The sequence below is a fragment of the Carica papaya genome, chromosome 4, assembly GCF_054855325.1.
Source record: "Carica papaya isolate Zhongbai chromosome 4, ASM5485532v1, whole genome shotgun sequence".
NCBI lineage: Eukaryota > Viridiplantae > Streptophyta > Magnoliopsida > Brassicales > Caricaceae > Carica > Carica papaya.
In genome coordinates this window covers 1330822-1356024 of record NC_142312.1, presented here as the reverse complement: position 1 = coordinate 1356024, position 25203 = coordinate 1330822, and the positions used below count along the sequence as shown (strand labels likewise).

The 25203-nt window shown below is 33.3% G+C and overlaps 4 protein-coding genes and 1 long non-coding RNA gene across 7 annotated transcripts; 4 read left to right on the top strand and 1 right to left on the bottom strand.

Moving 5' to 3' along the window:
* The first annotated feature begins 27 nt into the window (after window positions 1–27).
* On the top strand, window positions 28–3063 carry LOC110809081 (cytochrome P450 family protein). Its single transcript, XM_022034791.2, has 2 exons — window positions 28–337; window positions 1313–3063. Exon 2 carries the CDS (start codon window positions 1407–1409, stop codon window positions 2406–2408), a length of 1002 nt encoding a protein of 333 aa, XP_021890483.1. The 5' UTR covers window positions 28–337; window positions 1313–1406; the 3' UTR covers window positions 2409–3063.
* A 329-nt stretch (window positions 3064–3392) lies between these two features.
* Window positions 3393–7313, top strand: LOC110809024 (Homeodomain-like superfamily protein). 2 transcript variants are annotated; one of them, XR_002538738.2, is made up of 3 exons: window positions 3393–4888; window positions 5593–6727; window positions 6837–7313. XR_002538738.2 is itself a non-coding variant. In XM_022034727.2 (2 exons), exons 1-2 carry the CDS (start codon window positions 3692–3694, stop codon window positions 6349–6351), a joined length of 1956 nt encoding a protein of 651 aa, XP_021890419.2. In that variant the 5' UTR covers window positions 3393–3691; the 3' UTR covers window positions 6352–7313. The 2 variants fall into 2 exon arrangements, 1 of the variants encoding a protein (XP_021890419.2); XM_022034727.2 differs by having other exon boundaries at window positions 5593–7313.
* Window positions 7314–7787: 474 nt separating this feature from the next.
* Window positions 7788–9687, bottom strand: BHLH093 (beta HLH protein 93). 2 transcript variants are annotated; one of them, XM_022034726.2, is made up of 4 exons: window positions 8719–9687; window positions 8437–8589; window positions 8163–8330; window positions 7788–8045 (listed from the first exon to the last, which is right to left on the bottom strand). In XM_022034726.2, the coding sequence occupies exons 1-4, from the start codon at window positions 9283–9285 to the stop codon at window positions 7959–7961; spliced, it is 975 nt and encodes a 324-aa protein (XP_021890418.2). In that variant the 5' UTR covers window positions 9286–9687; the 3' UTR covers window positions 7788–7958. The 2 variants fall into 2 exon arrangements, with proteins under 2 accessions (XP_021890418.2, XP_021890417.2); XM_022034725.2 differs by having other exon boundaries at window positions 8419–8589; window positions 8719–9684.
* An 8939-nt stretch (window positions 9688–18626) lies between these two features.
* On the top strand, window positions 18627–22427 carry LOC110825311 (Glycosyl hydrolase family protein). The gene is made up of 6 exons (XM_088217182.1): window positions 18627–19436; window positions 19864–20030; window positions 20125–20222; window positions 20316–20666; window positions 21040–21456; window positions 21733–22427. The coding sequence occupies exons 1-6, from the start codon at window positions 18705–18707 to the stop codon at window positions 22329–22331; spliced, it is 2364 nt and encodes a 787-aa protein (XP_088073308.1). The 5' UTR covers window positions 18627–18704; the 3' UTR covers window positions 22332–22427.
* A 1183-nt stretch (window positions 22428–23610) lies between these two features.
* Window positions 23611–24564, top strand: LOC110825310 (uncharacterized). Its single transcript, XR_002541750.2, has 3 exons — window positions 23611–23794; window positions 24049–24133; window positions 24243–24564. It is a non-coding gene; the product is annotated as an uncharacterized LOC110825310 (long non-coding RNA).
* Window positions 24565–25203: the final 639 nt, after the last annotated feature.

Here is a 25203-nt window from a genome sequence, read left to right as displayed (position 1 = left end):
CAAGCCCACTTGTCCACAGAGCGGACTCACCAATGGTCATCCTTCCTCGCCTCTCTGCTCCCGACCTCAAACTTCTCCCCTTCTCATCTTCTGCGTCATTGATTCCCCAAACTATAATTTCCATTATCTGCTTTTCCAGATTTCTCACTCCTCCATCTCTGACTCTCTGCACATAAGCCAATCAGAAGCCGCCCCTCCTGCTTCCTTCTCTTTCTCTTCTCCCCATAGGGAAAATACCCCCGTCGTGATGAGATTGAGTGGGGGGCTTTTCTTCTTTGCAAACCGTGAAATTTCACCGCTATTACTCAGTTTGAGAATTTCGATTCCGTCTACCGTGGTAAAACCATTTCTCATCTTCGATTTCCTTTTTTTTTTTTTGGTTCTGTATTTCTTCATTTTAGTTTGTCTTGAATATGCTTCGCCTGCCAAGGACCGTCTGGAACTGCCATGCATCTATTTCTGTTATCGGTTTACTTATATAGTTGATACTGGTTCATCATCTTATGTTGTTAATTGCTATTGAGATAACTAGGTAAAAGCAATAAATAGAAAATACTCAATCCATGAAACCGTAGTTTAATTTTAACTCTCTTTGCATCTAACGGTTAATTTATTGTTTGATTGTGCTTTGCACTGGTTATGGATTGATGATATTTTGTTTGAGTTGCTGGAGTCTCTCTGTTTGTTGTTGTTTTCTTCTGTTTTTTTTTTTATTTTTTTTTATTTTTATAATTTGTGGTTGTGTGATATGTATCTGTGCTGGATGAGCTGACTAAAAAAATTATTCATATATTTGGTTTGAAATTGGAATATTATCTTTTGTTATTTGTATATCTTGAAGTTGAAATTATGAACTCTTTGAAAACATATAATGGCTCATCCAGGGAAATTCATTTTATTTTCACCAGGTCATTGACTTACTCTTTCACTGTTTGAGTTTTCTTGCCTTTGATAATCCTGTTGGTTATAAGATGGTGTTATTTTTTAATGTAGAATGCATGTGTTTATGGTGTTAGAGGGCTTTATGGAGGATTAATGATTGACTGATTCAATTTTCTGGGAACATGCATGGGGCAATTTATATGTAAATGCTGATTTCAGTTTGAGTAAATGACAGATAGCCTACACGCACAGAGACACATTGTTTTTATGATTTGGGTGCTGTTTTTTTTTTCATGATTTATTCTGATTTGATTTTCTGGATCCAATGAATCTAGTGGGACTGAATTGCTTGGTTACAATACCAAATCTTGAACAAATATTCTTCCATTTCATCCCCGATATACCTTGAATCCTAAGTGTTTCACTACAGGCAAAGTCAAAGCTCGAGGGGCGATTCTTTCATTTCATTCCCATTGAGGAAATGAGCCGTGCGGCATTGTCACTGCGCCACTAAAGATTCAGCCATGAACCAGGCAATGAAAACTATAAATAAGTTACCTTGCAAAATGTCAGCAATTGTAGTTCCTCAAGTCATCCTGAAAAACTTTAAGGTGTTTAAAACCTCCAAGGCAACTCACGTGCTTGCCCTCTCTCATGTTCACATGAGACATTCCCCTGTTTGCTGCACAACGTTGCCCCAGTGGGAACCTTCACCAGTCATATATGCTTCTGCAGAGGATGGTGGCGATAAATTCTTAGAAAATACTACCAACATTTTTGAATCTTTGACTTCTAAAGATACAGTGGAAAAAGCAAGTAAGACTGAAGAGCTTACACATACTAGTAATGAGCCACTAGTACAGCCTCAGTTTCTTAAATGGCCAATGTGGCTACTGGGTCCTTCTATTCTCTTGGTTACGGGCATGGTACCTACTCTATGGCTACCAATATCTTCCATATTCCTTGGCCCCAATATAGTCAGTCTTCTTTCCCTGATTGGCCTTGACTGCATCTTCAATCTTGGTGCAACTCTTTTCCTGCTCATGGCCGATTCATGTGCACGGCCCAAAAACTCAGCAGAAACCTGCATCAGCAAGCCTCCTTTCAGTTATAAGTTTTGGAATATATTTGCAACTGTGGCTGGATTTATCATCCCCTTAATTATTCTTTTTGCGTCTCACAAGGGCCTCCTTGAGCCCCAGCTTCCTCTGATCTCGTCCGCAGTTCTCTTGGCCCCCTACCTCATTCTTTTGTCTGTGCAGATTCTCACGGAAATATTGACATGGCACTGGCAGTCACCAGTATGGTTGGTCACCCCAGTTGTGTATGAAGCTTACCGAGTTTTGCAGTTGATGAGGGGTTTGAAACTAGGGGCTGAGCTAATTGCTCCAGTTTGGATACTTCACACAATTAGGGGACTAGTGTCTTGGTGGGTGCTAATTCTTGGAATGCAACTCATGAGGGTAGCTTGGTTTGCTGGTTTTACTGCACGTAAACAACAACCTTCTGCTTCTGCCAGTGATTAAATTCCATTTAACTGTTGTTCAAGGTTTGCCAGAAGAAGTGTGGTATCAGATATAGATATTTGAACATACAAAAGAAAGTGCTCTCAAAAAGAAAAAGAAAAATGAACATACAACCGAAGCGTGTTCTCAAAAAGAAGAAGAAATAAAGGAGATTGTCTGATAGGTTTAGTAGAAAAAAAAAAAAAAAGAAAAACTTTTCAGCAAAGATTTTGATCATGTATGTACTTTCCCGAAGTTGAATTTCTGATGGCTATGGTTCTATCTCCCTCTTGTCTTATGTTTATATTTTCCCAAAACCAGCTTGTCACTTCTGATCTGCGATTTAAGGACATTAATCTCAATTTGCAGGTTATTGATGACTGCTTTTGATGAATATCATGTCGAGTCCTTGAGTTTCCTTTGTGTTAAAGGGTTCTGTTTCAGCTTGCTGTTCTTGGTTGTGGCTGAAGGTGTCATCTGATTTAGGAAGTTTAAGGCATCAATGCTTTATGACCGAATACTCCAGCTAACACCAGGAAATATTTTGGTAGCGTTGTCAAATTCATTCCTGAATATGATTGGAAAGTGAGTTCATTTAGTTCTACAATGGGCATTCATCTGTTCATATTATTACATCAGTTTTTATTTTAATGATGAAACTTTTACTTTACTTTTATTTTTTATTTTTTAACTATTGAAACTTTTATTTGTTTATTAAAGTGTATAAAAGTTGAATATTTGCAGAAGAATCAAAATGTAAATAGAATATTTTCTAAGAAACAATCAAAGTAATATCTAAAATTTTCTAATTTTTTGATTCTTCCGACTATCCCTTCTAGTTTATCTAATTTATATGATTTCGAATATACACACATATATATTTCGAAGATAGAAAGTATAAAAAAATGATTTATTTATTGTACGTTGCATAATCATAAGAACAGATAAACATGGCAAAGGCGTTGCCTATATTTTGTTTGTTATTTTTTATAAGAACTTTTTATACACTATGGTTTGTGGATAAATAATAATATATGTTATTAATAACATAACAAGTTAGGTAATTAAAGATAAAATATAAAATAAGTTACCGTTTCACAGTTAGAAGTCAAGGTCAACGAGTTCTGAACTCAATGAGTTGACTCACCGAGTTTAAACTATTGTAACATGGTCCAAAACTAATTGGGTCACGGCCCAATGTATTGCCAAACAGAGTTGGTTGGTTGGTCAAGGTCAACCATGTCAGCCGACAATCAAAATTTGAACTCTCAAAAAGTCACCGCCAAGTTTCCCTCTCAAACCAAATGCGTAACTGCACCAGCCAATCGTTTGCGAAAATGTCCCAGAGAAGTTCCGCCACGGACGCACGGACACCCACTAATCTCCGCAGATCCCCGAGGTTTCTCCTTTGCAAGAACTCGTCAGAACCGCCAGGCCAGAGTGCTCGCGACTCCAAGTGCAGCAAGCGTCACCCGGATGCTCCTCTCAACTCAGCGAAGCACGATTCTTGGGATAGGACTTCGAAGAGTTGTACACAGAATGTTTCGAAGAAATTGATTAGATCAACTTCTGGGTCGAGAGATGGCGTGAGTTCGACTACCGGGTCGCGGAGATCTCCGAGAATCAACCGTCTGCCTGATGCCGCTTTTACTCTCAGGCGATCACCTAGGTTTTCAATTGGAAGGGAAGAGAATGAATTGACGGAGTTTAAGGTTTTGTCTGATGGAAGAAAATCGAGCAAACGTGTCACTGGTGAATGTGAGGATAAGAAGGTCTTTCAGGCTTCAAAGGAGAGAACCTTGGAGAATGACAAGAGAATGACTCGAGTGGGTGTTGAAGGTTTGAAGAAAGATAGTAAGACTAAGGAGGTCTTAGTTGATGGAGAAAGAGTGGAAATTGTGCTAGTGGATACTTACACTAGCGGCTACAAGAAGAGGATCAGGAGGAGTTTTATTAGTCCTGCGAAGGAATCCCCAAATGCCGCTGAAGAAAAAAGAAAAGTGGATGCACCTTCACCTGAGCTAAAACGGCGGACAAGGAGGAATTCTATTGGTTCTCTGAATGAATCTATGAATAAGTGTGTGTTATCTGATGGAGCAAAGGCACAATTGGGCATGAAGTCGAGTGAGAGAGAGATCGAGAAGCACAGTAGCAAAAGGGAGATTGTCATTGGTTTGATGAATGGACATATGAACAAGAAGTTTCTTGTAAATGGAAAGAAGGGTAAACTGGACATGGAGTCATATGCCGATATGGTTGCTAATTGTAATAGAACTAGGAGCAATGGAAGTCCTGGAGTGGGGAAATCCGACCATGAAGAGAGGAAAGGGACAAAAGGATGTAAAAGAAATGAAGACGTTGGGTTTTCAAGGAAGATAAAGCATGGTGAAGAAGGTATCAGGGTGGATCAAAGGTGGACAAAGGAGCAGGAATTGGCGTTGCAGAGAGCATACTTCACTGCAAAGCCTACTCCCCTTTTCTGGAAGAAGGTTTCAAAACTGGTAATTTTGCTATTATTCAATTACCATTAACATGAGAAGTTTTAATTATTTGTTTCGTTACTTATGCTTGGACTAAGTTTCCTAATATAACTCATATGTATTAAGAAAATATTGAGAATTTTTACCTAGTTATCAGGGTTTTGTTTTTCATTAATCAAAAGAGACCGAGATTGAATCCCCTAATTATACTAGTTTCTGCTTTTGCATGGTGGTGCATCGTAGTTTAATAGGTTGTCAACTTCATTTGTATAAAGGTAAAAAGGATAGGAGGTTCAAGGAGCTAAAAGCTTAGAAATGAACAATTTGTTGAACCATGAAGATCTCTTGCCCTTAATTTTGTTCATCTTTAAAGCTGTTTCCTATAAATGAATTTCTTGGACAAATTTGTATTGCCTTGAGAAAAAAAACAACACGCTTCTTGGGAAAATGATGTATTTTGCCAATTTCCGATTTGGAATGCAGGAATATGGTGAATGATATTCTCAATATATATACATTTATATTTGTATCGTTAGCATTTTTTATGTTTGAAGGTAGATAATAATAAAATTTAATAAATATAAACATCCACCAAATTTAATTTCATACCCAAAGAAAAATGGTTTATAGTAGGCATATTAGTTGCCAGTATATTGTTTGACATTTCTATCTAATGCTTCAAGCTACACCTTTGGGCTTATTTTATGGCACGAAATTAATTGCAGGTGCCTGGGAAGTCTGCACAAGAATGCTTTGATAAGGTCCATTCAGAGCTTGTAACACCATCTGCACCTCAGCCTCGTACAAGGAACAAGAAGTTAAATTCTTCACCTGTTGAACATTTTTCACTCTCTGCAAGCAAACTGCTCAAATCCCCTGAACTAAATTCTAAAAGGTATAGCTGCAAGAAACGGAAGAGCCAGCTCCCGCAGAAAACTGTTAGACAGTTACTAGAAAAGCATTTTAGTGTAAGCCACACTTGTGAAGCGGATCTATTTTCTGTTCTTGAACCCAACGCAGAATTACCTAGTCAAGCTTCGCCAAATAGTTCTTTTTCGACTCCAAAGGGCTTACAGGAAAAACAGGGATTTCTTCAAAATTGTAATGACGGAATTTCTGGCCGCAAGAGACCGTTTTCAAGATATTGCAGTTTATCTACAGCAGCACTTGTAAGCCCTCCAGTTCTGAAACCGGTGAAAAACAAGGCCTTGCATGAGAAGTATATTGATCAGTTACATTGCAGGGAAGCCAAGAGAAAAGCAGAACCTGCAATAGCAGGAAAATTCATGTCTGGCAAAGAGAATAGAAGACCTATTAATGTTCAAGAAATCAATGTGGTTGAAGCTGCCAAGAATGCGGTTTCTGATGTGAGAGATGTTATTAGTCAGCTGCAAGGCTTACAGACTAATGCTGTGAGCAAGTCTTTGGATTCTGATTATGAGAACGACGATACTGATGGTGACAGAGATGAACTAGACCTTTAACCAAATGTTGTTGTAGGAAAAACCCTGTTACTAACAAGATAACACACAAATTTGTAGCTATAGGGACCCTTGATCCTGTAGTTTTTTGCAAATTCACTATTGGAAATCCTGCTTCACTGTTTTCCATGCTGATTTGATGGGAATCCTGCTTCAAATTCTTTTGTTGTTAGCTAGCTTATGATACCATCCTGGATTGGATTATTGGACTGATACTATTTGCCAGTGCTGGCTAAATTAAATACTATTTTGAGGGGGGCCTCTGTGGTGGGGAAGGAAGAATGGACGGGAGAGACTTTTATCTGGGGGACACTAATGTGGATGTCAATGTCAAAGCAGAACCTGTTGATAATTGTTCTGTTGGCATATGATCCCTACTGTAAGAACAAACAAAAATTTCCTGTATTGAATAATTTCAAACCTCTCTCCAATTCAATGCCCGTTCCAAATCGGAGGAGAACATGATTAACTTTTCTCTTTTATCACAGCTTAATTTTAGCAGGACTATGTTTGCGCAATCTGTCAAACTTATGACCTCCATCCAGAGGTGAAAGTTCTTGGCTACTGGAAGAAGGCAAGTTCCCTAACTTTTCTTTTTTCTTTGGGAGAGAGGAATTTGAGCCTTCAATTTGAAGTTATAGTTAAGAAACCTTTACCTTTCTCCAACTTACACCTACTAACAAGTTTTCATAATATGGAAGGATGGAAATGATTCCTTAGAGGACCGCAGTACTTGAACTGTTATTGGGGCTTTTTGCACTTAGCTTTGCTCTGTTATCTGCTAATTACGTGATTTGCAAATTGAGTTTTTGAAAATGAAGGAATATTAAAATGTGATAATAGTAGGTAAAATGGATTAGTAAGCTTCATTGGGAAAGTAATAAGATTTTCCTTGTGGGACTGAAAATTTTGTATGATTATGAAAGGAAAACCATATCTAATGTATTGTATTATCAAATATGTAAGCTTATATTCTCCTATTTTTTAGATGGTTCTGGCTGATGTTACAATATTTGTTTTAGTGGAGGAATATATATACATATGTATATATATATATACATAATATACACATATATTCTGCTTAATTCAGAGACAAGGGGGTCACCATCCCTTACAAACCCAAATTTCAATTATTGATGTTGTTATGTCTGATTGGCAATAAAATAAAGACCAATTATTTTGTTTGAGCTTACAAAATGTGTAGTTTTATTAAAAATGTGAATTCTGCATTATTCTGAAAAGTACTCTTCTTCCATGTCTATATAGATTCAGAGAAAAGTAGTATTTTTTTAAAGAACAGAGAAAAATTATTTAACTATACATATTTTAGAATCTTTTAAGTTTTCTTTTTCTTCAGAGAACAGTAGTACCAAGTACCTATTAAAAGATACCTCAAATTGGAAGGCAGATACTCCATAATGTGTCCTATGAGAAGGATGTGATGAATGAATAATAACTTATTAAAAAAAAAAAAGAGACAAGATTATTACAACTCTCACTTGCAAAATATTCCTTGAAGAAAAAAACTCAACACATCATCATCTCCTTAGTTTCTGCTAAGCAAGCAATCTTTTATTTTCTTTTTCTTGCAATTTTTCTTTTTCTGAATTCTACAGACATCTTCCTCCATACCCTGCATTTCTGAACAATGCTTGCTTTATATCTTCAGGACTCACCAATGTCCTTTGCTCTGCAACCTAACATCATCACCAACTTGAAGTTAATACATCAACTTGGTCCAAAAATGAAGTTATAAACTGTAAATCTGAAGTTAATTGCAGATTTAAAGAACAAGCCCATGTATAGTTATTTACCTCTGAACAGGAAGCTTGCAGTGAAAAATCATTGAAGCAACTAATGACACATTGTTGAATTTCAAGTCCTAGAGCTTCTAATGTGCCCACAGTTGAGAGCAAGAGTCCTGGCTTGGTTGCACAGCAGATATCAATCCGAGTATCCATTTCTCTTCTCTCTATATCAAACTGTGCTTGCCATTGCAGGGTAGATTTCAGTAAAAAGATTGAATTTTTCTAGGTCAGTTCAGTTCCAGCAATAAAAGGTTATTTTTACCTTGGGAGAGTTTCTCACCATTGATTCACTTGGTTTGAGCTCCTTAAGATTGGTTATTAAGTTGATTTGATTGAAACCCATTTCAGATTTCTCTTCTTGCAGCTTGTTGATTTTCTCCATTAGCTCTTTCATGTAATCTATGGTGTCTCCAAGAATAGATGTTCTGTCCATCTGGTTAAGTACATTCACAGACTTCCTCCCGTCAAATTACAGTTTCCAGATTCCAAAGAAAGACATGAAAATATTATTGTAATATTTTAGTGAAACCGAGGGACATTGAGAAAACGAAGATTGAAGTACCTTGCTGATCTTAGGGACAATTGATCTGAGCATGGAGAGCCTGTCATTCAATCTTTTTCTCCTCCTCCTCTCCGCCATTAAATTCTTAGAAGGCTGCCCTTCAAGCTTTTTGCTCTTGTTGATCTTCTTCTCACCTCCACACAAACCCATGTTGAAAACCTGCACATTGTTGCTGCTCTGTTCCATCTCCACTTTGCAGGTACTTTGTCTTTCTTCCAAGCTGTGATCGGGGTGGTGATGGTGACTGAGAAGACCTAGCTCATCATCATGATCCGCCATTGATGGGTAATCTTCCTGAGCTGGAAAGGGGGAAGATTCAATCTCTGGCACTGTAAACCCATCAACAAAACAAGGGTAAGTTTGGTCACTAAAAGGGCATTCAAAGCTGGACTCAAATCCCGCCATTGAAGGATTATTTGGAGAAGCCAGAGTTGGATTATCTTCAAGAGAATCAAAACTCCATGATCCATTGGGGAAGAACTCGGTTAAGCCACTAACAAAAGTAGTCCAGCTTTCTCTTCTTGGAGCCAGTAGTTCCTCCAAGAACCCTACCTGGGTCAGCTCCATTTTTCTTCTACTCGTTTCCTTTTCTCTTTCTCTGTGTTGTGTTCCTGAAAGAGAATCTGAAAAGGAGATGATTTAAATATAAAAAGGTGGAAGAAATACCTGATGGTAATTTATTTGTTGATAATAAAAAGTGTTTTATTATTGTGTAGCAACAGCAGAGCCTATCAAGGCTAAGATGGAAATGGAATCTGCTTTATTTCATTTTTAATTAAGTTTAATCCTTTTCTATCAAGGTGAATTAATGTCTTTTTTTCACCCAAATTATCAATTACAGACAAAACTTAATATTAAATAATAATAATAAAAAAAAAAACCCTCCATGCCCTGAAAGCTTTGACCCACAACTCTGTCTTAACCGAAAATGGATGGAGTTAACATCATAAGTGTCAGGTTTTCTTTGAACATCAAGACAGACAATCCCTCTCTCCCACCCTCCCCCTTCTCCCTTTATATATATATATATATATATATATATATATATATATCAAATACAAATTAAATTACACATACGCCAATAACAGTAAAATATTATTAAATACTACAATGCCCCTAAATAAAGTGTTTAATAGGTGAAGATTAGGAGAATCAAAAGACATTTCAGCAATAATTTTTTAGCATTTTGTAATAATTCCATAATAATTATTTATATAGCACTTATGTATACACACACACTATATATATATATATATATATATATATATGTAGGCGACTGTTTCCTCTCTAATTCCTAGAAAATTCCCACATAGCATTTACAAGAAAGTATGTATTTATCATGAACGTCTTAATTATTTATATATATATATGTGTATATATATTCAATGTTTAGTGCATTAAACGACCCTTTTATCCAGCGTATCATATGAACTTTTTGATACTTTGTTTATTTATCGTGTATATATATATATATATATTTTTAGTTGTTTAACCCTAAAGATCTCGTGAAAATTCTTATTTTAATCTGGGTTTTGCTTTAATTTTAATTCTATCCCTATCTAAATTATAAGTTCTTGTTCATCCTACATAATTTATCATGTGGTTTTTCTAATATCATGCATATTAACAAGAGATGTAGTTTTACATTAATTAAGTGTGAATATCTGTAATGTTTATATATGGTTTTATATTGGAATATATAATATAATATAATATCAAAGCCAATCTATCATTTCTCCTAATAGTTTGGTTTTGTTTGCATTAGAAGAAAATTTCATAATATATATATATATATATATTATATACCTTAGAATCTAACATATTTTTTATTCATAATAGTCAACTAATTAAAACAAATTTGGCCATGAAAAATGATTTCTCACTGCCATACGATATACTAGGTTAGAAGCTAGTTAATAAACAACTTTAATAGAGACATAGGAGCTAGAAGAAACAAATTATCTTGTGCGTTTATATATATATGTATATATATATATATATTTGTATATATAGAGATGGAAAAAAGGATATATTAAATATCTTTTGAAGTAAAAATTCATACATTTTAATTATTAGTTAAAATTTATATATAAATTTTAATATTTTAAATATATAAAAAATTATTTTTAAATTAATTTATTTTAATTTTTTATTAAATTTATGGAAAAAAATAGGTTAGGGATGTAATTGAAAATAATTTTAGGAAAAAGATGTGAAAATTTGAGTTCGGGAGATGTTTTTGAAAGAAAAATAAGAAATGAGAGTTAGAGTGCAAATAAGAAAAAGTTTGTCACGTACGACCGTTTAGTCAGTAACATCGACGAACCAGAGCACGCCGCATGATAAGGCATGCTGACGTCGATGCTACGCGGGTGATCTGCGTGTCCCACGATCGAACAACTCAAGATAGATCCCGCACGCGTAGACGACCTGAATTTATTTTTCCTTTAAACGCGATTAGATAGTCGAAATCAAATCGCGATGAATGGTACATATTCATTTCTTCTTTAAACGCGATCGAACGGTCGAGATCAAATGCGATGAACAGTCCAGATTAACGCAAGATTGGTATAAATATTTCGCATCACACTGAATCCAAACCCTAGCCGCCAGCCTCCCGCCGGAGAAGAAGAACCAGTCGCTAAAGAAGGGAGCTGACCGCCGCCGCACCGGAACTACCTTCGACATTAAAAAAGGTAAAAATTCTCCAATCTACTCAGAATTTGATTCCGAGCACCCCTATAGCCAAATCGAAACAAAAGAAATGGTGGTTGAGCCGTAAATCGCGGGTGAAGCTTAGCGGTGCCGCCCAGGCAAAACCCACAACCTCCTCCGATGAACCCTTTTATGTTTTTTGTTTAATGCGTTTTTTTCACCGTTATGTTCACCGTTATATATTTTTTAGGTTGATTGAAGAAAAACTTCAAACTGTAAAGGTGAGCCAGCGCAGCCATCGCACCTGAAAAACTCCACAATTAGTAGGTTTTCGTTTTTTGATTTTTTTTTTTCGTTCAATTGAGGCCCCCAAATGTGTTTTTTCGTAGGGATATATATAAAATCGGTCGAAACTGGCCAAAACCGGCCGAAAATAGCCAGGTCGAGGTAAACCACCCCACGTGCGGCAGTGTCGTCACCGGAGCATAGCGGTGCTGCCGTGCTAGAACCCTGAAATTGGCTGGAAATGATTTTTTTTACACCGATTTTGGATTCCTAAGATATTTTTAGGTACCTGACAAGTATTTTAGATTTGGTAAGGATAATTCAAAAAATTCGGAAACCGCCAGTAGGTGAGTAGAAAGTTCAGTGTTTCAAACACTGATTCGCATAAAGATTCCTCACCATTTTATCTGTTACAGTAAATTGAGATTTAATAATTTATAATTGTATATTTTTATAAAAAATTATAGAACTTTAAAAATAATTACAGATTATTAGTGGAGCGGGAACTAGTTAGTTCATAGTCGTTTTGATTATCTATTTATTTTTCTATATTACTTATATTTGTTTACTATTATACTGTTCGTAACTCAATTAATAGTCTTTATATTCTTTTTGGTTATTTTGTTATTTATTTCCCTTGCATTGTGTGCCGGTATTCTGGTCATTGGTTATTTGGCTGTGTTAAACTATATTATTATTTAAATGAACTGAGTATAAAATAAGATATGGTTATTGCATGATTGATTGTTATACTGATGAAAATCTGTATGGAAAAGACTTACTGGGTATTCAGAAAAGGGTGGACGGACTCAGTACATAAAAAATCCTACCGTGAACATTGCTTCAGTCGGACGGAGCTAAGAAGTCCCTTACCAGTAAGGTTTGAGAGATATAGTTTACTTTCATATCGGATGGGGTATCGAGGTAGTGAATAGTTTGACATTCATTATCGAACATGGTATGGGGATGACCGACTAATTGTTTACTTGGATATTGAGTTTACGAGTAAGAGAACATCCCTATAGACCCCCATGAGTACGGGTAAGTGGGTAAAAATATAAAATGATTGTTTTTGTTATCCTCTACGTGATAGATAATGGTGCATAAATATGAATTTTTATAGGAAAAGTCTTGTTACAGAAAATGGAATAAATGATTTTTTTTATAGTAAATGAATTTACATTAAATTAAGAGTTTCATTGGTTATTTTTCTGATTTTTATCAATATTCAGTTTTCTGTATCTATGATTAGTGTGATATTTTTATTGGGTTCGTGTAACTCACCCATTCATTAACTATTTCAAATCAAGAGAATTAAGATTCAGATCTCAATTAATAAGAAAATTGTGAATAGTCCACTATCCGAACTTCTTTCAAGAGTTAGTGCATGTCATCATAGGATTGTTTATTTATTTGTCTTTCATTTATTTCTTTAATTTTCGTTTGTTCTTTCAAAATAGATATTCTCGTAGTCTTATTGAGTATTCTAAATTATTGTGAAAGGAATGTAAACCCTAACTCTATTATTTTGCTTCCGCATTTAATTTATAACTTTATTTTTATTTAAGTTTCAGACTTTTACATTTATTTTTGTAAAGTTTCAAATTTTTATTTTAAGAATTAATATAATCGTTTATATAAACCTCGTAAAATATATAAATGAAATTCTATATCAATAAGAATATACGTTATAATAATAGTTTTCAGCTATTATTATATGTCGTTTTTCTTCCTGTGATAATATCGTAACTAATAGTATTATAATTTTTCACAAAGATAAATAATAGATACACTGTTCGACTTATGAGATAAAAATATCAGTCATTTAATTTTAGTATCGGTTCAACGAAATTAAATATAATAATAAAGTATAAGATTAGTAATGTAAATTACTTTTTTGTTGAAATTAATTCTTAAACTAATCAATGGAGGACATATATAATTAAGTAGACTAGTTATTGCACTCACATGCAAAAGAAACATGAACCTATTGCATGTCTTCATGCCTAATTTGACGATTGATGACGGAGCTTGCAGATTATCACATATCATACAGATATACATATAAAATATAGTACGTACTACATAGACATACACTTATATATATAATTGTATATTATAGACATAAAATAAATCCTAAATCACATGCATGTATGTCAAAAGAGCAGAAGCAAAGCACAGAATAAAACAAGTTAAGCTACATGTCTATATCCTGCATCGCCTAGAATTTTTCACCGCATGTAATTATATATGTGTATATATATATATATATGTATATATTCTGCTGTATAGGCTTTAAATGGTACTTGAGAAAACTATTGTGTGGTGAGTCAAGTTTGATGGGGCACGTAAATTGTCCCCTTATGTATCTCAAAAGCTGTTTGCTTTTTTCTGCTTCTTGGCTTCTTGACCACTATCATTAATGGCAGAGATCACCGTTTTCTTTCTTCTGAATCTTTTGCATGTGAGTAACCCTAAAAGCCTGCTAACTATTATGCACAACACCAGCTGAATCTACCCTCCAAATTTTAACATCTTACACACACACACACATATATATACATACATAAAGTCATTGAAGTTGACAATACAGTACCATTCATCTTCTGATCTCCCTCCTCAAAGTTATATATTTCCATCAATCTCTGCTAACTAAAAAAAAAAAAAAAAATCAATATATATATATATAGATTTAGTAAATTCCATAAACATCATTAGTTCTTTTAAATTATTCATTACAATTTATAATATATATATATATATATATAATAGTTATGTAGAAGGAAAACATATCAGGTTCGGATGAAATCATTATAATCACGTGCACCTTGGGTTCATTTGATTCTACTTTGATATTCATATATCTATATATACACACACACACACTCTGTTAAATAATTTTTTTCTCCTCTTAGTTACAATGCATGGATATTGTACATGCCTGTGTTTGTATATAATTCAATGCCTTCTTTTTCAAGGAGAATGATGCACTTATATGAATATAAATATATATATATATATATATATATATATATAGAGATGGATACATGTAGAGATACATACACGTTTCTCAAGGCGAAGAAGCAGACAAAGAAGGCGACCCCAGACCACGTGAATGTTCGAAACTGGAAATTCCAAGTGGCTTTATGTTTACTCTCTTTCAAGCAACCCCCTTCCCCCCATCAAATTTTTTTTTTTTTTCCACATCCGCCAAATTAAATTCCACCAAACACGCCTTTAAAACTTTCTCATACGTATTTTAAATTCCCTTCTTGTCCTCTTCCACAACTACCTGACTACCACCCGCATGGCCCTGATTATCTTTAAACACTCTCCCTAATCAATTAATTAAGCTGTTAATTAATTTTTAAACCGATTGGTTTAATTAAAATAATGATTTCCAGATTGAAAAAATTTGCCCTCCCGTATGTCCTGCCAAATGCACCGAAGCCTACGAGGCTGCTAGTCAGATTAATTTACTTTTAATTAATTAATTAATTAAGCTTAGTTTACCATTCCAAATTGAGTGTGGTAGATCAATCAGAATTTTATTTGTATATGAATAAATGGGTACGTGGATATATATATATATATATGAATGGTACAGCTTAAAGTGGTAAGTAATACTGTATGCATATCAACAATCGAGTCAGCGACAGAATATCTAATAAAAATTACTTAATTGACAAAAATTAATTAATTATTTAATTGACAAGACTGGTGTGTGTATGTATGTATATATATTATGGTACGGATCAGATTCAGTGACCACACAGAAAAGTGAAAAAACCACGGCGCCTATTTTTAAACAGAGCCAGCGGTTTTCCTTTTTCTTTTTTCTTTTTTTTTTTTTTAAATAAAATTTAAAAAATCAACGGCTAGGATCTGCTTGTCTTTTTCTTTGATTTTAATAAATTAATTAATTAATTAATTTTTTTTAAAAAAAGTAAAATTCCATTTTTATGTTGAAATGGTTGGTGGATGTTCAATTCGTACGTTGTGAATTTTGTTTGCATTTCATGGATGGATGTTCTTCCATATAAAACTGGAAAAACCACCCCGGTTTATATATATATATATATATATATATATATATGTGTCTGTATGCTTTCATGTATAACGCTTTTTTTTTTGTTCAACAAAATAATACCAAAACAACCCTAACATCAATATATATATATATAAACACAGACAGACACACACACCTCAAAACTGCCTTTGGAAAGGGAAAGAAATCCAAAACCACTTTGAACTTGTTCTTCTCGGTTACATAATATATATATTATGTAAATATACAAAAATGTGAGAGAACCCAGATGAATATATATATATATATATCTATATATATTATATACAGTCATCATATCATAGCGAATACTTCTGATTGTTGTCCTGTGCATGAGGAGTTGAGTTCCCCACTTCGAATATATTCAATGTCCCAGAGGAAACCCGGGCCCCCTGCTTCAAATATAATTTTCTTCTAATTAATTTAACTATTTCGCATGCAATTACATACACACAAATTATATTTTGCTTGCATGTTTACTCACTAAATCCTTAATTTAATCCATTTGAATCTTTACATTACTGAGTTTAAGTTGAATCAAATTTTAATTAATAGGAAAAAAATAATAATTAAAGGTACGAGAATTATTTTTATTGAATTCAATATATATTTTTTTAAAAAAATAAAAAATAATAAAAAAGTATAGTTACATAACATTTGAAAATAATGTAGTTATAACGTGATTGAATTTTTTTTTAAAAAAATTTTAAAATTTTAGTTAATAGAAGAGTCAAATGAAAGAGTAACATGTGCTTTTTTTATAGATAAAAAAATATACTAAAACATATTTATGATAATTAAATATGTTGATAAACGTTTTTATTTTATAGTTTGATACTCATAAAATATAATAATTTTATAATTTATTTTAAAGTTATCAATTCTATCAATATATCTTTTTTTAATAATAATTATTTATTATTTTAAATATCATTTTATTTAGTTTCGATGGTTACGAGTGGATAAAAAAATATAAAATATTAAATTACTGTGTTATCTACTTAATTACTAAAATTAACAAAATGGTATATTTAAAAACTACAACATTTGATTATAATCGAATTTCATCAATAAAACGAGAAACTTAAAAAAAAATTTAATTAAAATTTTCTAAAATAATTTTATTTAAATTTTTTAAGAAAAAATAAATAAATTTAAAACATTTTTTAAATTATAAATCAAATAATCTTCTTCATTATCAATTATGCAATCTCATAAAATAATATTTTCATCACCAATATGCTTTTTTAATTATTGAAATTCTAGCTACCTTTATTTTCTGGGTCCCCAAACAACCTGTATTAAATCATATATTAAAATTAGGAAAATTTTCTTTAACCCCCCATCTCTCATAATTGTCGGACTATTTATTACTTTATTTTATTTTACAAAGAATGATTTCGGATTTTTTGAATTTAAATAAAATATTAAAATATCGTAATTTTATTTTATCAAAAATATACTTTAAGGTTTTGTATTTTCTTATAATTTTAAGATTCACTCAAATATTTTAACTAAGGAATCTAAATGTGCGTATAAACTATCATAAAAAAAATACATAAATAGTGATGAATTATATATATATATATATATGAATTATAATTATCGTATAAGATCAGAAAATCAAAGTAATATTTATTTTTTCTCCTCTTCTCTGAATTTATTTTTATTCTTCTGTTTTTCACTTCCACCAACTTTATATCTTAAAACATTTTAGAGAATAAAAAAAAAAAAAAATTCTTATCCATCACTTTTTCTTCTTTCATGTTTTCATTCTTTATCATCTTCTCGGCATGATTGCTTATATATATATACACACACACACACACATATACGTACTATAGAAGCATCTGTCAAGTTTTTTCTGGATGTAATCACCACCATCTTGTGGTGGAGATTTTCGTAGGGTTACAGCATGATAACGAAGAAGCCCATAATTTCTGTACGTGTATTATATATAACATATAATGATGATGGCTGTTTCTTTATTATTATTATTTTTTATTAACTCTGATGATTCTTGCTCCAAAACTTGCATGTCTTTTCTGCTTATATCAATGTACCGTCGAAGTCATCAATATATATCTGTAAATATATATATATATATATATATATATATATACCTGGGTTTGTCCAGCCAAAACCATCATTACCAAAATTTTAGTCAACCTTTCTCATTCCATGCACACACACACACATATATACATATATATTGTATGTGGGTATGTTTATGTTTTATTTTTTTTCAAATTATTAGTCCACATGTATCTTGCGAGGGTGCTTTTTGTTCGGTCACTACTGAAATAATTTCTGTCTCAGTTCTTGAAAATCTTGCCGGTCGAAATCTTCACAACATCAAATAATTAAGACTGTCATTTCCGGTGTCCTCCTCTGATAAAAAAAAAAAAAAAAACATCATCAATATATTCTAAAATAAAATAAAAACAAAATTATAATTATAATTTATAAATTAAATTGTATTATATATATATCAATAATATTTTTAAATAAATTAATTTTATATAAATAATCAACTTTATTTGTCAATGCTAATGGGCCGATACTCTTTTGGGCTTTTTAAATCGGAAGCCCATAACCATCCAAGCAATATGATTTGGTGGGTCCCAAAAATTTATTTTTTTTATTTATAAATTTTTGAGCTGTAAAAATAAGAGTCGAACACACTTGATTACAGACTGAACTAATCTTGGTTAATTAAGTCCCAGATTTATTTAATTAAAGCATAATAATGTTATTTAAATTAAATTTAGGCTGTAAATTAATCTAAATTTATTTGATTTATAATATAAAAATTAATTTTATATAGAATTGAAATAATACATTTTGATAATATCTTAGAATTTGTTATTCTAATTCCATATATACTATTTTTTTTTTTTTGTTGTATCTCTGTATACCATAGAGCCAGAGACCAATACCAGAAGCCGACACCTTCTAACAGTTATTGCGGAAGGTGGCCATGTCTTCTTCGCATACTAGGCTACCCATCTTCTTCTTCCTCCTCCAATCATTTCTTTTCTCTCTGTCAATCTCCCAGTCAATCACATCGGTTCCCTTCCCGGATTTCCCGTGTAGGCCCCCTGGTTTCAGCCACTACCCATTTTGCGATACATCCCTGTCGCTTACAGTACGAGCTCAGTCCCTCGTCTCTCTCCTAACCCTGCAAGAAAAGATCCAGCAACTCTCCAACAATGCCTCAGCGATCCCGAGACTCGGTATTCCTGCTTATCAGTGGTGGTCCGAGTCGCTTCATGGGATCGCTACTAATGGCCCCGGGGTCTCCTTCAATGGAACTGTCTCTTCGGCTACGAGCTTCCCACAAGTTATTGTCAGTGCTGCTTCTTTCAACAGGAGTCTCTGGTTAAAGATTGGGTCTGCGATAGCAGTGGAGGCGAGAGGCATGTACAATGTTGGTCAAGCTGGGTTGACCTTCTGGGCGCCGAATATCAATATCTTTAGGGATCCCAGATGGGGAAGAGGCCAAGAAACCCCCGGTGAAGATCCCATGGTTGTTTCTGCTTATGCGACTGAGTTTGTGAGGGGGTTTCAAGGTGGTGACTTGAATGCTAGTAGTCATTTTGCAGGTGGCTTGAATGGCGATAGACTTATGCTATCTGCTTGTTGCAAACATTTAACTGCGTATGACTTGGATAACTGGGGGTCTTTTAGCAGATATAATTTCAATGCCGTGGTAAGAATCCAGACATAGCGGCATATATGTTGATCTATTTTTATTGGGTCCGTTTGTCTCTGCCGATATCTGCAAGGTTTAAGCTGGTTTTAGAGCAGATTATCATCTGGGTTATGTTTCTTTCCCCTCATTTAATTCGTGTTTAGCCAAATCCAGAACAGAATTTAGGTTTTCTGGCAGCTTGGTTTTGGCATCAATTAGAATCATTAGTTCATCTTGCTTATGGTTAGAGCCTGTTCTTAGCTTGTTAACTTGCCCTAGTAATCTGGATTGTTCCTTTTTACTTCCACCATGTTTAGATGCTTTGATACTTGTTTGGCATCTCTTGGAATTGTTAGTTCATTGCATTTGTGGTCATGGCTATTGTTATTTTGTCAAGTTGCTTTATTAGGCTTCGCAAGTTTTAGTCATTTACTTTTGTTAGTAGGTTACAGAACAAGATATGGAAGACACGTTTCAGGCACCATTTCGTAGTTGTATTGAACAAGCCAAGGCAAGCTGCTTGATGTGTTCCTATAATGAAGTTAATGGGGTGCCTGCATGTGCTCGAAAAGATCTGTTACAAAAAGCTCGAGAAGAATGGGGGTTTCAAGGGTAAAATTGATGATAATAACTGTTTGTAGGACTAGAAATTAGTGAACTGGAATGAGAAATTGATTGTTTGTGAGGCTTATATGTATATGTGCAGGTACATTACTTCAGATTGTGATGCGGTGGCCACAGTTTATGAATATCAGAAGTATGCCAAAACAGCTACTGATGCTGTAGCTGATGTTCTTCAAGCAGGTTCTTATAAGTGGTCTCTTTTCCATGTCTTGCTTTAGATTAGTAAATATGTGTTGTTCTCAAAATTTACATTCCTGAACTCGTTGTACATAGGGTTGGATATTGACTGCGGCTCATTTATGCTTCGGAACACTCAATTTGCGGTTGATGAAGGGAAGGTGCGGGAAGAGCAGATAGACAGAGCTCTTCTCAATCTGTTTTTGGTTCAACTTCGTCTTGGACTGTTTGATGGAGACCCGAGAGAAGGGTTTTTTGGAAATTTGGGACCACAGGATGTGTGCACCCCGGAGCACAGGATGCTGGCACTTGAGGCAGCAAGGCAAGGAACTGTTCTTCTAAAGAATGATAATAAGTTTCTGCCTTTGAATAAGAACGCTGTTTTTTCGTTAGCAGTAATTGGCCCAATGGCAAACAAAACAAGTGATCTGGGCGGTGGTTACTCAGGTAAATTGTTCTTTTAAATTAAACGGAATAAGTGTTCAGTTTTATCATAATTGGTGCTATTGTCCTTCCCTTACGTCTATGTCTACGAGTTATGTAGCTCTGGGAGAATTCATTATTTTTTCCAAGAGAAGAATATTAAGTTATAATTTGTATAGCTGTGGAATTCTTATGCTTACTATCTGCAACCTTTCTGATGGTGCATCGGATTGTCAAAGTTGAATACATCTCATTCCTGACCCGAATGAAAATTTGAATTTAAGAAGTGCAAGACAATACAAACACTGGACTCAAAATTTACTGACCATGAGCAGGGCTCTCCTTGAGCCTTTTCAAATTCACCCAGAATGACCACTTTGGAATTCTTGGTTTGTAGGCTATCCATGTGACGGAAAGAGCCTTTTTGAGGGACTTCAATCCTATGTGAAGGCTGCATCTTATGCAGCTGGTTGCCCTGACGTAGCTTGTGATTCTGATGCCATGTTTGATGAAGCAATTAGGGCTGCCAAAGATGCTGATTTTGTAGTTGTAGTAGCTGGGCTGGATTTGTCTGCTGAAACTGAAGATCATGACCGTGTTAGCCTTCTCTTACCCGGTAAACAGATGGGTTTGGTGTCTTCTATTGCTGCTGTAAGTAAAAGACCACTAATTCTAGTTCTTACTGGTGGAGGGGCCCTTGATGTATTGTTTGCTGAACAAGACCCAAGAATTGCAAGCATTCTCTGGATTGGATACCCTGGTGAAGCTGGTGGAAGAGCACTTGCTGAAATCATTTTTGGAGACTTCAATCCAGGTTGGTATTCACTGAACTGCTAGTATAACAGGCCATATAATTTGGAAAAGAACATCAAGATTCAGACATTTTCATGATTTTGGTTGTGTAAATCCATCATTGTCAAAGATGGAATGGATTGTCAAAAAAATCTTGACATCTTGAAGGAAACAAAATCATATTGGAACATCATATAGTGTTAGACTTGAGCATCTTCTGCATCTAAATAAAAAAAACAGATGAGTTTGTTTTCGATAATGTAGTATTTTAATGTCGCATCTGTGTATGTACAAACAGGGGGAAGACTTCCAGTGACTTGGTATCCTGAGTCATTCACAAAGGTCCCCATGAATGACATGCGAATGCGAGCTAATCATTCTACTGGGTACCCAGGGAGAACTTATCGGTTTTATACTGGACCTCGGGTCTACGGTTTTGGACAAGGCTTAAGCTACACTAACTATACTTACAAACTTCTGTCGGCACCAAATAAACTAAATTTGTTAAGATTCATTACGGGAACCTCCACTAGGAATATGCTACAACAAGGAGGAGAACAACTAAATTACCTGAATGTTGATGAGATAAAATCTTGTGATTCTTTGCGATTCTCTGTAGGAATCTCTGTGATGAATGCAGGGGAAATGGATGGAAGCCATGTTGTAATGCTGTTCTCTAAAGTAGCTAAAAATCTCGAGGGCACCCCTGAGAAACAGCTGATTGGATTTGACCGTATTCATACTAAATCTTACAGATCAACTGAAACAAGCATTATGGTTGATCCTTGTAAACATCTTAGCATTGCAAATGTGTACGGGAAGAGGGTAATTCCCCTCGGTAACCATGTTATCATGGTGGGCGATCTGGAGCATTTTATTTCCGTGGAAATTGATTGATGCTATCTTGAATTCAAAGAGGCAATTGTATCATTGTGTAATCTGTATGTATTATCATTATTTCTTTTCATAATAAAAGCAAAACAAATTGTTTCAGACTTGAGATGTGTTCTGATGCAATTAGAAAAACCCATTTGATTCTATTTATCTACATGGATTTGAGCTTTTCATGAACTTGGTTATATAAGAAAAAACCAGAAAGAGAAGAACTCTAATTACCCACATACTGCAAGTATAACAGCTTTTTTCAAATATGAAAATACATATACAGTTTCATAAATGTATTGCCTGACGACAAATCATATGATGGAATGGGTATAAATGTAAGGCAGTTTCATGATCTCAGCTTGGGTGTAAAAGTAGCCGGCCAAGCAAAAGATCAACAAGACTTTATCAAGGAATCTCAACCACTCCAATGGCAGAAGATGATGCAGCAATTCTATAAAAATAACATAAAATTTTTCTCTTTTCCATTAATTAATTAATAATTTATTTTTTGGTAGCTTTCCATAATAATTTTCTCTAATATATATATATATATATTGAAATTAATATTTTTAAATATTAATTTAAAAATTTTCTAACCTTAATAAATTAAATATTAAATCACTTCTAAATTTTTATACATTTGAATGTACATGCAAATTGGGAATGAAGAATTTGATAATTTGCTTCAATTAGTTTTTATTCCTGCATGCACCATCTCTTAATTTCTTTAAATATTTAATTAAAATTTACAATTTATTATAAATATTAAACAGTAATTAATTATATTTTTCAAATTTCAAATTTCAAAAAAAAAAAAAAAAACCCAAATAGAAACCGACTATCAGAGTAAGGGTATGCATGAGTGCGATTCGCTGATCTGTCATGGACCCCACAAACTATTTATCATCTGATTACTTATTCTAATTTTGTATTGTAAATATTTTTAATAATATTATTATTTAAAATAAATTAAATATCAATAGAATATAATTCACTCAATTAATTTTATTTAATAATAAATTATTAATCTCTTCTTTTAATAATTAACAGTTCATATTTTAATGTGTGTATAATAAAAATAATTTATCTTATTATGGTCAATTAAAATAGTAAATAATTTTAAAGCATAGTTTTTAAGAAAATAAAGTAGGGTAAATGAATGGTTTACTATTAGTATAATATATATATATATATATATATATGCATATTATGTATAAATTTTACTTACTTAATGAACCAAATTTTAAATTTCAAAATGTTTATAAAAAAAGGTGATATTGGCAATAATTGGTGTCTGTATCTTTAGGTATAAAATTCAAAGCCCTAGAAGAAAAAATAATCTTCTTCACGAAGTTTCAGGCAGCTTCCTGCTTTTCTTTTCTACACCTCTCCGGCTTAAACAAGAAATCATCTCCTCCACCTTTGTTTTGCAGCTATGAGTGATCCCAAGTATGCTTATCCATATCCTGCTCAAGGTATATATATATATATATATATATATGTGCATATTATGTGTAAAATAGATGTATATGTAGATGATAGTTCCTGTGTTTCCACTCATTTTGCTTTCTGAATTCAAATTATTCAGGGTTTTGTTGGGTAGAAACTAAGAAGTTAATGCACTAGGTAGATCAATTAACATCTAGGGTTGTTTGGCAATAGATTTGATTTTATTATGTAAAGTAATATGAGAGGTGTAAACTTATATTGATACGAAATGGTTAATTAGGTTACTATCAAGGTCCTCCAGTGATGCCGCCGCCTCAGTATGTTGCTCCGCCACCCAGGAGAGAGCCTGGTTTCCTTGAAGGATGGTAATCACAAAATCTAACATATCTACATATATATATATGTGTGTGTGTGTGTGTGTCTATATATATAAGCTGGTGTTTTTAAGTACGTGTTGTATGTATGTGTTTGCAGTCTGGCGGCTTTGTGTTGCTGCTGCTTGCTTGACGAGTGCTGCTGTGATCCCTCCATTGTGTTTATAAGCTGATGATCGTATATTGTAATTTCATAATGTATTTATGAATAATTTTCACTTTTATATTTGGACATATGAACTATATATATATATATATATATATATATATATATATATAGAGAGAGAGAGAGAGTGGTAAGCCTTTTGAAGGTCTTCCTTGTGGGGATGTGATTTAATTAGCATAATTATTATATATCTGGTGGGCCGTGTTTGAGATTTTTAATTCATTGAATTAATGTCTCCTTAATTGATTGTTCATAATTATCTCTGAGTAAGTTGATTTCTTGTTAAGCAACAATTATTTGTAGGTTAAATGTATAGTTTGATTTTTAAAAATTAAGATAATTTCTAATGTAAATCTTTTAGGTTAATCCAAGTTCAAATTATATGGAACAAATATAATATTTTAATGTTAAATTAATTATGTATTCAATTCAAATTAGTTTTTTTTTAAAAATTAAAAACATAACTTAACATAATTTTTGTCAAAAATTAATATTTTTTTTTTAACTTTCTACAAATTAATTGATCGGTGAGGGAAGAACATAATTGAGTATTGAGAGTGTTCCCACGACTTTTTTTTTCTCCGAGTGAGTGGGGTCTTTGGGCTCATGGAAAATTGAGAGTTGTGATTAGCATATATTTGACTATCAATTTTAAATTTGTATTTCATATATATATATATATATATATTGTTATTCCTTAAAGTTATATATGAAAATAAAATACTACCTCTACCTAAACAAGTGTGATAATGAATAGATTTTATATTAAAATTTGCCTATTTAACCATAACGTTGAATGAACACTAAACAAAAAGATACATATAGAGAGAGAGAAGGTTAATAATAATTTGGGAAGTAAAAATGAATTTAGAGATTATAAGTACTACCTATACAT

What these genes read in the sequence shown, in the direction of transcription:
- LOC110809081 (XM_022034791.2), top strand. Translation starts at nt 1,407, where the DNA reads ATGAACCAGGCAATGAAAACTATAAATAAGTTACCTTGCAAAATGTCA.
- LOC110809024 (XM_022034727.2), top strand. Translation starts at nt 3,692, where the DNA reads ATGCGTAACTGCACCAGCCAATCGTTTGCGAAAATGTCCCAGAGAAGT. An exon ending in GGAAGAAGGTTTCAAAACTG is followed by an intron (nt 4,889 to 5,592) that starts GTAATTTTGCTA and finishes AATTAATTGCAG; the next exon opens with GTGCCTGGGAAGTCTGCACA.
- BHLH093 (XM_022034725.2), bottom strand. Translation starts at nt 9,285, where the DNA reads ATGGAGCTGACCCAGGTAGGGTTCTTGGAGGAACTACTGGCTCCAAGA. An exon ending in TGGTGAGAAACTCTCCCAAG is followed by an intron (nt 8,331 to 8,418) that starts GTAAAAATAACC and finishes TGGCAAGCACAG; the next exon opens with TTTGATATAGAGAGAAGAGA. An exon ending in TGCAAGCTTCCTGTTCAGAG is followed by an intron (nt 8,046 to 8,162) that starts GTAAATAACTAT and finishes TGATGATGTTAG; the next exon opens with GTTGCAGAGCAAAGGACATT.
- LOC110825311 (XM_088217182.1), top strand. Translation starts at nt 18,705, where the DNA reads ATGTCTTCTTCGCATACTAGGCTACCCATCTTCTTCTTCCTCCTCCAA. An exon ending in GATATAATTTCAATGCCGTG is followed by an intron (nt 19,437 to 19,863) that starts GTAAGAATCCAG and finishes TTTTGTTAGTAG; the next exon opens with GTTACAGAACAAGATATGGA. An exon ending in TTTTGGAGACTTCAATCCAG is followed by an intron (nt 21,457 to 21,732) that starts GTTGGTATTCAC and finishes ATGTACAAACAG; the next exon opens with GGGGAAGACTTCCAGTGACT.